We start from the raw sequence: 12,132 nt of genomic DNA, 5'->3' as shown, positions 1-12,132 counted from the left end.
AGTCCCACAGACCCCAAAAATCTACCTGAAGATTTTGTTGATTTTCGGATATAACAGATTGAAGAAAGGAGTTTATTAATAAATACATCATATGAGGGTATTGAATTAAAGTTTTTCTTTTTTTAAAGGAGAACAACTCAGGCCTGAGGTCAGTGTGATGTTTACCTCCAAACTTCCCACAAAACTGTTACCTTCACAACTGTATTCACAAGCAGAAGCAGCAGTTCATGGTTTTCATGAAGAAATAGAGAAACTGCCAGATAACCTAAAAGAAAAGAAAGATTAACCTATATCAGGTGTTCCAACTTATTTGTATTCCATTTCTGTCATGCTCTGACTTGCAAGCTCAAAGCAGCTTATGGTTTTCCCAAAACACAAAATGCTTGTGTTTTGGAAAATCTAAATAACAAACTGTCTGAGAAACAAAAAGGCAAAAATTATTTATTAAAAAAAAATATTATTATACTATTCAATAATGAAAACAACTACTATTAAATATGATTATCATTATTATTCTTTATGCCTCAGCCACACTGGGTGGCTTCCAACACATATAAAAATATAATAAAACATCAAACATTTTAAAATTCCTGATACAAGGCTGCCTTCAAATGTCTTCTAAAAGTTGCATAGTTATTATCGACTTGACATCTGATGGGAGGGTGTTCCACAGGGCGGGTGCCACTGCCAAGAAGGCCCTCTGCCTGGTTCCCTGTAACTTCACCTCTCGCAGTGAGGGAACTGCCAGGCGGCCCTGAGAGGTGGACCTCAGTGTCCGGACTGAACAATGAGGGTGGAGACACTCCTTCAAGTATACAGGGCCAAGGCCAAGATAAATATTAGTTATTTTAATATTAATATTTAATATTAGTTTGCCTTTCTGGAATCTCCCAACAGTATGCCACAAGGGTAGCTACTGGAGAGTAACAGTGAAAAGCAAAACCTTGTCCATTAGAGCAGTGTTTCCCAAACTTGGTCTCCAGCTGTTGTTGGACTACAACTCCCATCATCCCTAGCTAGCAGGACCAGTGGTCAGGAATGAGGGGAATTGTAGTCCAAAAATAGCTGGAGACTCAAGTTCGGGAAACACTGCATTACAGCAAAGGAAGTTTGCGGATTTGCAAGCTTTGTTTCAGCATTTTATACTATCATAAAACTGACTACTTAAAATTTGGCCCATGGGGATGTGGGGGGAGGTGCCTGCTTCTCCAGCTAGCGGGACAAGATTTATAGGCCAAGGAGTGGTTAATGTTTCTCTGCAGGAAGAAACTACCCATAAATAGGTGGTGGTGCTCCACCCTCTGTTTAAGAAGCCTTCACTGAATCTGGAAGTACTGCCTAGTTCTTATGATCTACCACTTTGGGCTCCATCATCCATAATTAAATCATGGGTAAGTAAAGGTAAAGGGACCCCTGACCATTAGGTCCAGTCGTGGCCGACTCTGGGGTTGCGGCGCTCATTTCGCTTTATTAGCTCAGGGAACCGGCGTACAGCTTCCGGGTCATGTGGCCAGCATGACTAAGCCGCTTCTGGCGAACCAGAGCAGTGCACGGAAACGCCATTTACCTTCCCGCCGGAGTGGTACCTATTTATCTACTTGCACTTTGACATGCTTTCGAACTGCTAGGTTGGCAGGAGCAGGGACCGAGCAACGGGAGCTCACCCCGTCGTGGGGATTCGAACCACCGACCTTCTGATCAGCAAGTCCTAGGCTCTGGTTTAACCCACAACACCACCCGCATCCCGCAAATCATGGGTAGTAAAGGACTTATTATGGACCAACCTGCTCAGTTCTTGCGTTCCAGTGAACCTGCCACAGTCCTAAGACAACCAGAGCTATACATGAGTTTTGATGAGCAGCATACTGTCACGTGATGCTTTGGAATACGTACCGACCCTTTTCTCAAAAAGGTTTCCTTGTTGTGCCAACTTGATGGCATGGATGTATCCGAAAGAGGCCTCATAGCCCAGCATCTCACAATAGATCAGCCTCACCATGCATTCCTTCATCAATTTCTGAAATGCAAGAAGCAAATCACAAACTGAAATAAGTGGGCTTCTCAAGGGCTAGTTCTACAAAGAGCATCAACATTAACAATGCTAATGAATTCCAGCAAACAATTAGCAAGCTGTATACAACACCAAAAAATAAAAGAAGAAGCAATTATTTGCTACTATCTGAATATGGCACGGGAGCTATTACCCACAGATGGCAAAGACTAAGGACCACTTCTGGTATCTTCTTTTTAAAATCATGGGAGCACTTTCACTATTCAATCCTGCTCTGGTTAAGGCTGTGATTCCGTTAAGCTCCCCCCCCCCCCCCCATTTTCAAGCTTTTCTTTAACATTACAGTGAGTGCAATCCTATTCTGAAGATTCATCAATTGGAGAGCTATAGGATTCAAGAGAGGTCCCACTGCAGCACTATGATAAATAGCTTAGGATAGGTCTAACTACAGTCATACCTCTGGTTACAGACGCTTCAGGTTGCGTTTTTTCGGGTTACGGATGCGTCAAAACCCGGAAGTACCAGAACGGGTTACAGTGGTACCTCGGGTTACATACGCTTCAGGTTACATACACTTCAGGTTACATATACATCAGGTTACAGACTCCGCTAACTCAGAAATATTACCTCGGGTTAAGAACTTTGCTTCAGGATGAGAACAGAAATTGTGCTCCAGCGGCGCGGCGGCAGCAGGAGGCCCCATTAGCTAAAGTGATGCTTCAGGTTAAGAACAGTTTCAGGTTAAGAACGGACCCCCGGAACGAATTAAGTACTTAACCCGAGGTACCACTGTACTTCCAGGTTTTGGCGGTCATGCATGCGCAGAAGCGCCGAATCACAACCCGTCCGTGTGCACACGCGGCGCAGCAGGTTGCGAACGTGTTTCCCGCATGGATCACGTTCACAACCCGAGCGTCCACTGTAGATCTCATCCTAAATTTCTGGTCCTAAACTCTGATCCTAAACCTCTGGTGCCTTGCGGGAGAAGTAAAGTCTAAGGAGTAAGTCCTACACAAATTTGGAGTGTAGTCCCTAAGGTGGGTGGAAGGAGCCTTTCAGCAACTCCTGCAGCCAAGCTGGAGCCATATTGCTTTGCTTTCCATCAGCAAAGCCAAGAAGAGGGGCCAGGACCTCCATTCACACTGCCCAGACTTGCGCCCCGTGGAAGTCACTTTGGTGCAGCAGTTTGACTTCACTCCTGGAGGTACACGCCATTGTCTCTCAAGAGAGACGGATGGCAGCAACAACAGGTGTGAAGAACCATTGGCCCTCCAGATGTTGCTGGATTTTTAACTCCTTGCCAGGTGCAAACCACCAGAGTCTATTGTCGTAGATGATGGTAGCTGCAATCCAGCAACATCGAGAGGGCCAAAGGTTCCCCAACCCTGCTCTAGTGGAATATCTCATGGAACATATATCCCAGTAGCAAAAATTGTTCAAACGCTAGGAGAGGCAGAATTGGCATTTCTCTTTTACAACTCACCAGTGTTGTAGTGGGTGCAGAAACTGTTGCTTTTAAATTATTTAATTCCTGTTGGATTAGTTTTTCTTCCTCCTAGTAAAGAAAAAAATTAAAGCATTTAAATGTCTTTACTAGACATAAAACTATAATACAAAAGGCACTTTGTCACATATGTCAGTCAAAAAATATTCCTATTTTCTTGACATCTAAACATCAATAGTCTATACAATTACATTAGACTTCCGCATTCAATTGGGTCTGTTTTTTAAGCACACCATCTAGATGTCAAAAGGTTGTTCACAATGCAACACAATATTTCATTTTTTAAAAAATCATAGTACTCTTATTGCATATCTGTTGATGCACCCTACCATAATGTCCTTAACAATTTCCTGCTGTCAATGGGAAGTTAAACACATGCCTAGATCCAGTGTTTTTTTCCTTAAAAAATGTTTAGGGGTACTCTCATTTTCCTATTCATATTGAAATACTGCCCCTCAATGAGGCCAAAATTAGGTTCACCAAATGTTTATGGGTATGCGTACCCCTGCGTCCCCCCAGAAAAAAGCACTGCTTAAATCTCTCGCTGAAATCAAGGCGCATGAAAGAATGCCTAACTTTGCCTGAATCACGGCTAAACTTTGAAGAACCAAACTTTTTAAATAACCAGTTTTGACAGTATGAAATGTTGAAACAGAGCATCCTGGTCACGTTTGCAAATTTGTAATGTTCGTTCCAATCTTGCTAGGTTTTTTAAGATACTTGCTTTTCTGGGAGCTATCTAACAGGTCATATTCTTCCTTCTTAGGCCCCAAACCTGCAACCCTCCCAGGAACTTAAGTGCCCCACATCTGATCAACAGGACGAGTTGCCCTTGCTGCCCTGATAAACTAGGGATTCCCTTTTTGGATTCCTCCTAACCTAGAATCATATTCTCCATCTGCACACACCCTGGGTACCTCCCCCCACCTTCATTTTTGTTTTTTGGTCTCAAATTCTTTATTTTGCGCCAGTCAGGGGCAGAAAGAAGCACTCCCTAAAAACAAAAAAAAATTACCACCCCACTACTGATAACAGCAGATAAGATGTGCTTGTTTTACTGCACTAAATTCTCTTTCTAATCCACAAAACCTAATTCAACCGTTCCCCACCTCAAAAGTTGCAAGCATCTTATTTTTTAAAAAAAAATTCCCCAAGATTGGCAAATTACTCCATAAACTTCCACAATATGATATGTAAACGATAATAAAATAATCTGTTTGACATCCCATACACCCTTTTAAAATGTGGCTCTTTTCTGGGGTGGGGGGCTGTTATTGGGTTGTTTTTATTCTGATTATATACGCTGCGATCTTTCCCTGAGACCTCCGGGTATAGAGAGGTATATAAACCCAATAAATAATAATAAATGAATGACTAAAAATTAAAAAGCCACTTAAAACACCTCGCTATTGCCACACAAACGCTGCCAGAACCAAGCTGTTTCGTATATACAAGCTTCGAGGACGCTGCTGAAGGAGGCTCGCCCTCGGCCGCGCCCTGAGGCGAGGAGCACCGTGGGGCACTCTGTGCATGCTCAGAGGCACCCTACCCATTCCCCAGATTTCATCCGCGCTGACAAAGGGACCCGAGCCCGGCTGCGGGTGGAAGCCGAGCAAAGGCCTCGCCTACTCGGAAGCAAAGCCCCGCCGGTTCCCAAGGAGGCAAGCCAGGCCCCGTCGCCCCAACCCCCGCGTACATGTTTGGAGGCGAGCGCGGTGATGCTCCGGATGAGGCCGCCCAGGCGAGAGGTGGCCGAGCTCCGGCCGGGTCCCCCGCCGCCGCCCAGCCCAGCCCCCGGGGGCTCGTGCTGCCCCAGCAAGCCGGGCAAGGCGCTCAGCGTCCGCTCCACCACGTCGCTCATGCCCGGGCCGGCGCCACGGCTGCCCGGGGCCGCTGTCGCAGCCCGGAAGAGGAGGCCCCGAGCCTGACGCCCCGGCCCAGGGAGAAGAGACGCCGGCCTGCCAGCCGCCGCTGCCGCCGCCTCAGCGCGCACTTCCGGGCCGCCTCGGTCGGCGGAGAAGGCCGCTCGCCGCCACCCGGGAGGGCTTCCTCTCGAGGAAGGCGCCGGGCAGAGAGGCGGAGGCCGGGCTGCGATCTAGAGGGAGAGCCAGGCGCTGCGGGGAGAAGTTATTTTTATTTTTTTATTTTTATTCTTACATTATTATTATTTATTAGGGTTTTTTCCCCCATCCCGAAAACGAAACTCAGAGCGGCTTACAAAAACCGGGCGTTAAAGAGGATAGAACAGCCTAAAACACATAAGTGCTATTTTTATTTTTAGCTTTTATATTTATTATTATTATTTAGGTTTTTCCCCATCCCAAAAATGAAACTCAGAGCAGCTTACAAAAACCAGGCATTAAGAAGCATAGAACAGCCTAAAACACATAAATGTTATTTTTATTTTTATCTATTATTATTACAGTATTATTATTATTATTATTTATTAGATTTCACCACCACCACCCCGAAAAGGAAACTCAGAGCGGCTTACAAAAACCGGGCATTAAAGAGGAGGATAGAGCAGCCTAAAACACATAGGTGCTATTTTTATTATTATTATTATTATTATTATTATTAATTAATTAATTATTAGGTTTTCCCCATCCCAAAAATGAAACTCAGAGCAACTTACAAAAACCGGGCATTAAGGAGAAGACTAGAACAGCCAAAAACACATGTGCTATTATTATTATTATTTACAGTGGTACGTCTGGTTGCGAACGGGATCCATTCCAGAGCCCCATTTGCAACCTGAAAGGGACGCAACCCGCGTCTGCGCACACACATGTTACAATTCACCGGTTTTGCGCATGCGTGAGCGGCGAAACCCAGAAGTAACCCTTTCCGGTACTTCCAGGTTGCCGCGGGACGCAACCTGAAAAGACGTAACCCGAACCGAACATAACAAGAGGTATGACTGTATTAGGGTTTTTTTCCCCCATCCCAGAAACAGTTTACAAAAACCAGGCATTGAGGAGGAGGATAGAACTGCCAAAAACACATATTCTATTATTATTGTTGTTGTTGTTGTTGTTATTTATTAAAGATTTTCTTGTTTTACAGAAGTATGTCTCTCGTATTTTTCCCATGTAACATTTTTACAAATCTCAACAAATGAAAATGTTGTTATTATTTATTAGGTTTTTTTTCCCCATCCCAGAAACGAAACTCAGAACAGCTTACAAAAACTGTGCATTAAAGAGAAGAAAGAAGAGCCTAAAATACGTAAGTACTAGGATATAGACAACTACACAAATGATGAGATAGGAGAGCCATCTTCAAATATCTCAAGGGCTGCCCCACGGAAGAGGGAACAAGCTTGTTTTTCTCTTGCTCCTGAGGGTGGCCAAGATGCTAGAAACCAAGCCTTGTGAGAAATTGGTTGAAGGGGTTGGGTGTTCAGCCTGGGAAAAAGGAGACTGAGAGGAGATAGGATAGCCATCTTCAAATATCTCAAGGAGGCATGGGCATAGCCAAGGGGTGATGGGCAGGGGAGCATTGAAAGTACGCTATTAATTGTGGTTCTGACACACCCACCCACCCCACAGCAGATGCCTGCCCCCCAACAGGTTTTGGGGGCAGGGCAGGTGATCTCCTAAAAAAGCTCAACAACTTTGACTACACCCATGTCTGGAGGGTAGGACTCGAACTGGTGGCTTCAGGTTTCAAGAAAGAAGATTCCTACCAAATATCAGGAAATACTTCCAGACACTACGAGCTGTTCGGCCGTGGAATGGTCTCCCTCAGGAGGTTGTGGACTCTCCTTCCTTGGATGTTTTAAAGCAGAGGTTGAATGGCCATCTGTCATAGATGCTTTAGCTGAGATTCCTGCATTGAAGGGGTGTTGGGACTTTGTGAGCCTTTGGGTCCCTTCAAACTCTACAATTCTATCATTCTAGCCATACTGTATATAAAAACAGACCCAGCCCACTAAAAGGCAATAAAATCAAGAACAAAACCCTGTGTCATCTAATACACGTCTGGTATGTAATAAGAGGGAGTTCTAAAGGATGGTGCCACCACACTATAATTCCTATTGGTCTTTTTGCAGTTTTTATGGGACATTCTTTGAAACAAATCAAACTTAGCACTTGGGATAGAAAGCCCTATTGCTTTCTGTAGGATTTGTTGTTTTTGAGTGAACATATGCTGAGCTGGGCTGCTAGACAATTTGTTTATTGAACATTCATCTAGCTCTGTTTGCACAAAGTTTGTGGAGATGTTAGAAGACCTCTGCTGTTTGTTAAGCAGGTGATTGGATAACCTTGTGTCAAAGCAAGTGTTATCTATACTTTTCAGTGCATTTTCTGGTCACTTTCCTTCTTGCAATAAGATCTTTTGGAGAAGAGCCTCCCCATCAACTGTAACAGCACCACAAAGTTTATCATTGAATTGTAAGTTGGATGGGACCCCAACCCTCTGAAAGGCAGGGATCTTTTGCCCAATGTGGGGCTCAAACCCACGACCTTAGGTTTAAGAATCTCACACTCTACTGACTGAGCTATCCCAGCACTTGATTTAATCCCATCTGAAAACATTTTATCACATGTGGTGGGATTGTAAGATTATTTTTAAAAATATATGAAATATAATGAATTGGGGGGGAAATGTTTAAATTAACTTTTGTGAAGAAACCAGAAGCCTTTTTGTTAGGTATTCTAGGACAATAAATGCCAAAGGAGAATCGGACATTATTAATATACACGACTACGGCAGCAAGAATCTTAATAGCACAAAACTGGAAGACTGGAGAAATTCCATCTAAAGAACAATGGCAAGAAAAACTGATGAACTATGCAGAATTGGCCAAATTAACGGACAAATTGCATGAAAAGGACAATAGCGATTTTGGAAAAGAATAGGAACCCTTTACAGCATACTTGCAGAATCAACAACAAAAAATAGACTCATTGGCAGGATTTAAATAAACATTTACAACTTTATTTACAGAGAACAAGAAATATAATTAGTGATAACAGAACATTATGTAAAAACAGCAGGATGTAGCATTCGATGTAACAAACCAGAAATGGAAGTTGGGGGAAGTCAACAGGGAGGGGGGAAAGTAGGAAATGGATGTTAAATGATGAAACTGAATACCCATGTGCCTGCTCAGTCTACGGTCCAGATGCTAATTGAAGATGACCGACTTATAGCTGCTGTCATGGTCATTCCCCAACCAAAGGAATGCACACAGCAGATAGTTAACTCTATTGTCTGAATACCCCCACACACTAGTCTAACGTCCAGGCAGCTATTCCCCAATTTGTGCTCTATACAGCATTTGCAGCAACAGGGGAGACTATGCCTGTGTGGAAGCTTCCTTTTATTTTCCCTCTTCAATCCCCTCGTAGTTCTGGGAGACAGTGGTGCAGGAGAGGATGGGAAAGCTCCCAGCCCTTCACTTGCCTGACTCTTCCTCCTCTTCTTCCAACCCATCCTGTGCTCCAGAGCTGGACAGTCCTCTCCTTCTGACTCTCCTGGTCTCCTGGGTGGTACAGTTCCCCACAAATCACTGCCCCCCCCAAGTCAGACTCCAGCCCCCCTTCCCCCAGTGCATAATCAACTGCCAGTTCCCGGCAAGTGGCTGCTCTCTCCTCTTATGGATCTTTAAACCAGACTTGGACCAAAATATCAGAAGATCCAGCAATAAAGTATGTAAATGTGCACGAGTACATTAGGGAGGCATGGAATCATTGCCTAGGGGAGCCTTTATATCAAGCATGAAGAATCCATGTCTCCAGATGTTGACTCAAACTCCCATCAGCCCCAGACAGCATAGCCAGTGATCAGAGATTATGGGAGCTGGAGTCTGAAAACATTTGGAGGACCACAGTTTTCCTGTCCCCACTTCATGTTTCCCAGTCTGTTAAAAGGCTAGGAGAACATTTAAATCACCCAACCACAGGAAGAGGTCTCCTAGAATTTGCACTGTGACCGAAAACAGCCCTTTGCCTCAGAGATACATGAATTGTTGTGATTTTGGTAGCATTTGGAACTTGAGAATACAGTAGCGCATCATGTTAATATTGCCGACGCTCCTCATGAATAGATCCCGCGGAGCCAGAAGGTGGCACCACGACACAACTTTTAAAATAATAATTTAAGAGTACACAGTGGCCAACCAAATGCCTGTGAGAAACCAGCAAGCAAGATTTGAACACAATAATACTCTTCCCTCCTGTGGCTTCCAGCAACTTGTATTCAGAAACGGTGAGGCAGAAGACAGCTGTCATCTCTGTTCCATGAATTGGTCTAATGTTTTTTAAAAGCCATCCAAATTGGTGGCCATCACTGACTCCTGTGGGAATGAGATCCATAGTATAACTATGCAGTAAATGAAGTAGGAACTTTCTTCCATGATCAGTGATTTCACTCAGTATAAGCCAGGATCCTGGATACAGTGAGTGAGGTTGTTCCTCAAGCAGAATCTAACAAAAGATTGGTCAGCAACTTACTACTCCTGGACTAAAATCAGCCCAAGTGGGCAACCAGCAACTGGCCCACCATTTCCTGCTAGAAAATGTCCAAGAGTGGCTGGCACCCATGGAAGACTGGTAGGGTAGAAACTGGGGAGGGGACACAGCCGATGATAGGCAGAGCCAACTAATTCTGATTTTGTCCCCATCCTACCTCCCCGCTGCATTCTTGAAGGGGAATAATAATAATAATAATAATAATAATAATAATAATAATAATAATAATAATAATAATAATAATAATAATAATAATTTATTTATACCCCACCCATCAGGCTGGGTTTCCCCAGCCACTCTGGGCGGCTTGCAGCAAAACACTAAAATGACCCTATTAAACATTAAAAGCTTCCCTAAACAGGGCTGCCTTCAGATGTCTTCTAAAAGTTTGGTAGTTACTTTTCTCTTTGACATCTGGTGTGAGGGCGTTCCACAGGGAGGGCACCACTACCAAGAAGGCCCTCTGTCTGGTTCCCTATAACCTGGCTTCTCACAGTGAGGGAACCGCCAGAAGACCCTCGGCGCTGGACCTCAGTGTCCGGGCAGAACGATGGAGGTGGAGACGCTCCTTCAGGTATACTGGGCAAAGGCCATTTAGAGCCTTAAAAGACAGCACCAACACTTTGAATTGTGCTCAGAAACGTACTGGGAGCCAATGTAGGTCTTTCAAGACCGGTGTTATATGGTCTCAGTGGCCGCTCCCAGTCACCAGTCTAGCTGCCGCATTCTGGATTCGTTGTAGTTTCTGGGTCACCTTCAAAGGTAGACCCACATAGAGTGCATTGCAGTAGTCCAAGCGAGAGATAACTAGAGCATGCACCACTCTGGCGAGACAGACTGCAGGCAGGTAGGGTCTCAGCCTGCGTACCAGGTGGAGCTGATAAACAGCTGCCCTGGATACAGAATTGACCTGTGCCTCCATGGACAGCTGTGAGTCCAGAATGACTCCCAGGCTGCACACCTGATCCTTCAGGGGCACAGTTACCCCATTCAGGACCAGGGAGTTCTCCACACCCGCCTGCCTCCTGTCCCCCCAAAACAGTACTTCTGTCTTGTCAGGGGAGACTTAAACTGGCATGAAGTCCTATCCCCTGGTATAGTTTTAACAAGGAAGGCAGGCAAGCCATCTTTCATGGATGCCTCAGAAGCTTTTCTGCATTGCAGGGGTCTGGACTTCCATTGGAAGGCCGTCTTCTCGCTGCTGAATGAATCAATTTATTACGCTCACAGACAAGAAACACGGGCATATACCGTGATAGAGAACATGCAAATATACATAGGTTAAAATTAAACTCTATAAACTAGAGCACGGTAAATAATACAGATATAAAACAATTAAAATACGTAGGTTAAGACCTTAAGCGCTGATGTAAAATATGCATGTTAAGACATTCGCTTGTTTTGGGACAGGAGGGAAGAGGAGCGCATGGAGAATCTCATTCTGTTCCAAGACAGAATGGTGCGTGTGGGATGCTTTCAGCTGTGAGTACACCTCAAGCGGCAAGCGCGTGTGGTATGGCAGAGAATTGGCTTGGCCTTCTGCACTGAGCTTTGCTTTAAATTGGCCCCTCTGGGAAATCTGGTTGTCAGAGGCTGCCGCAAAAACTTGAAACTCTGCTACAATTTCCCATTATTGTGATTCAGCTGCTTTGCTTGGCTGCTGTTTCAGCTGCATCTGGCGGTCTCCTCCTTCCAGCACTCAAAAACTGGCTGCGAGGGCAGTGCGTTATTCCTTTCCCGGTCATCCTTACAGGTCCTCCGCTTGCTCTTTGCTTTTAAGCAATTCTTGGGTAAGAGAGAATGATGTGAACGGTGATATTTTGCATTTCCCATCGCGCTTCCCAGCACAGTGACTACTGAGAGCTACATTATCTAGCAAATACGCAAGGTGTCAGAACCACAAAAAGTACCATAAATGAAAACAACCTCATCCATGAACACAATGGATAGATCAGGAGTTGAAAGGGCAAAGTAGTAAAATGGATTCTATCTATAAGGAACAGGTATGCTAACTGTTTTGTGGAATTTAAGTATACATAAATTGTTTGATGTCCCCTTTTTCTTTTTAAATAATTTTTATTCAGTTTTCCATATTTAATTACGTGTCATTACACAAATCTATAACATAAAGCATTGCT

At 44.3% G+C, this 12,132-nt stretch overlaps 1 protein-coding gene and 1 long non-coding RNA gene across 3 annotated transcripts in view; one reads left to right on the top strand and one right to left on the bottom strand.

Annotated features, from left to right (window-relative positions):
- The window catches only part of AP4E1 (adaptor related protein complex 4 subunit epsilon 1), a 29,397-nt gene extending 23,932 nt beyond the window's left edge, over positions 1 to 5,465 (bottom strand). Inside the window, exons 1-4 of one of the 2 annotated variants that reach the window (XM_081169989.1) lie at positions 5,212 to 5,465; positions 3,495 to 3,566; positions 1,894 to 2,017; positions 192 to 265 (exon numbers count right to left, since the gene is read on the bottom strand). In XM_081169989.1, the coding sequence (XP_081026115.1) occupies positions 192 to 265; positions 1,894 to 2,017; positions 3,495 to 3,566; positions 5,212 to 5,376 (435 nt within the window). In that variant the 5' untranslated portion in view covers positions 5,377 to 5,465. Of the gene's footprint in view, positions 1 to 165; positions 266 to 1,893; positions 2,018 to 3,494; positions 3,567 to 5,211 lie in introns of those variants that run through there. The other variant, XM_081169990.1, reaches the window with a different exon arrangement.
- Positions 5,466 to 5,497: 32 nt separating this feature from the next.
- LOC308573312 lies at positions 5,498 to 11,728 on the top strand. The gene is made up of 3 exons (XR_014002024.1): positions 5,498 to 6,445; positions 6,659 to 6,743; positions 11,405 to 11,728. It is a non-coding gene; the product is annotated as an uncharacterized lncRNA (long non-coding RNA).
- Positions 11,729 to 12,132: the final 404 nt, after the last annotated feature.

The sequence above is a fragment of the Podarcis bocagei genome (assembly GCF_964188305.1).
Source record: "Podarcis bocagei genome assembly, chromosome: 14".
Classification (NCBI taxonomy): Eukaryota; Metazoa; Chordata; class Lepidosauria; order Squamata; family Lacertidae; genus Podarcis; species Podarcis bocagei.
This window is presented reverse-complemented; position numbering and strand designations above follow the sequence as displayed.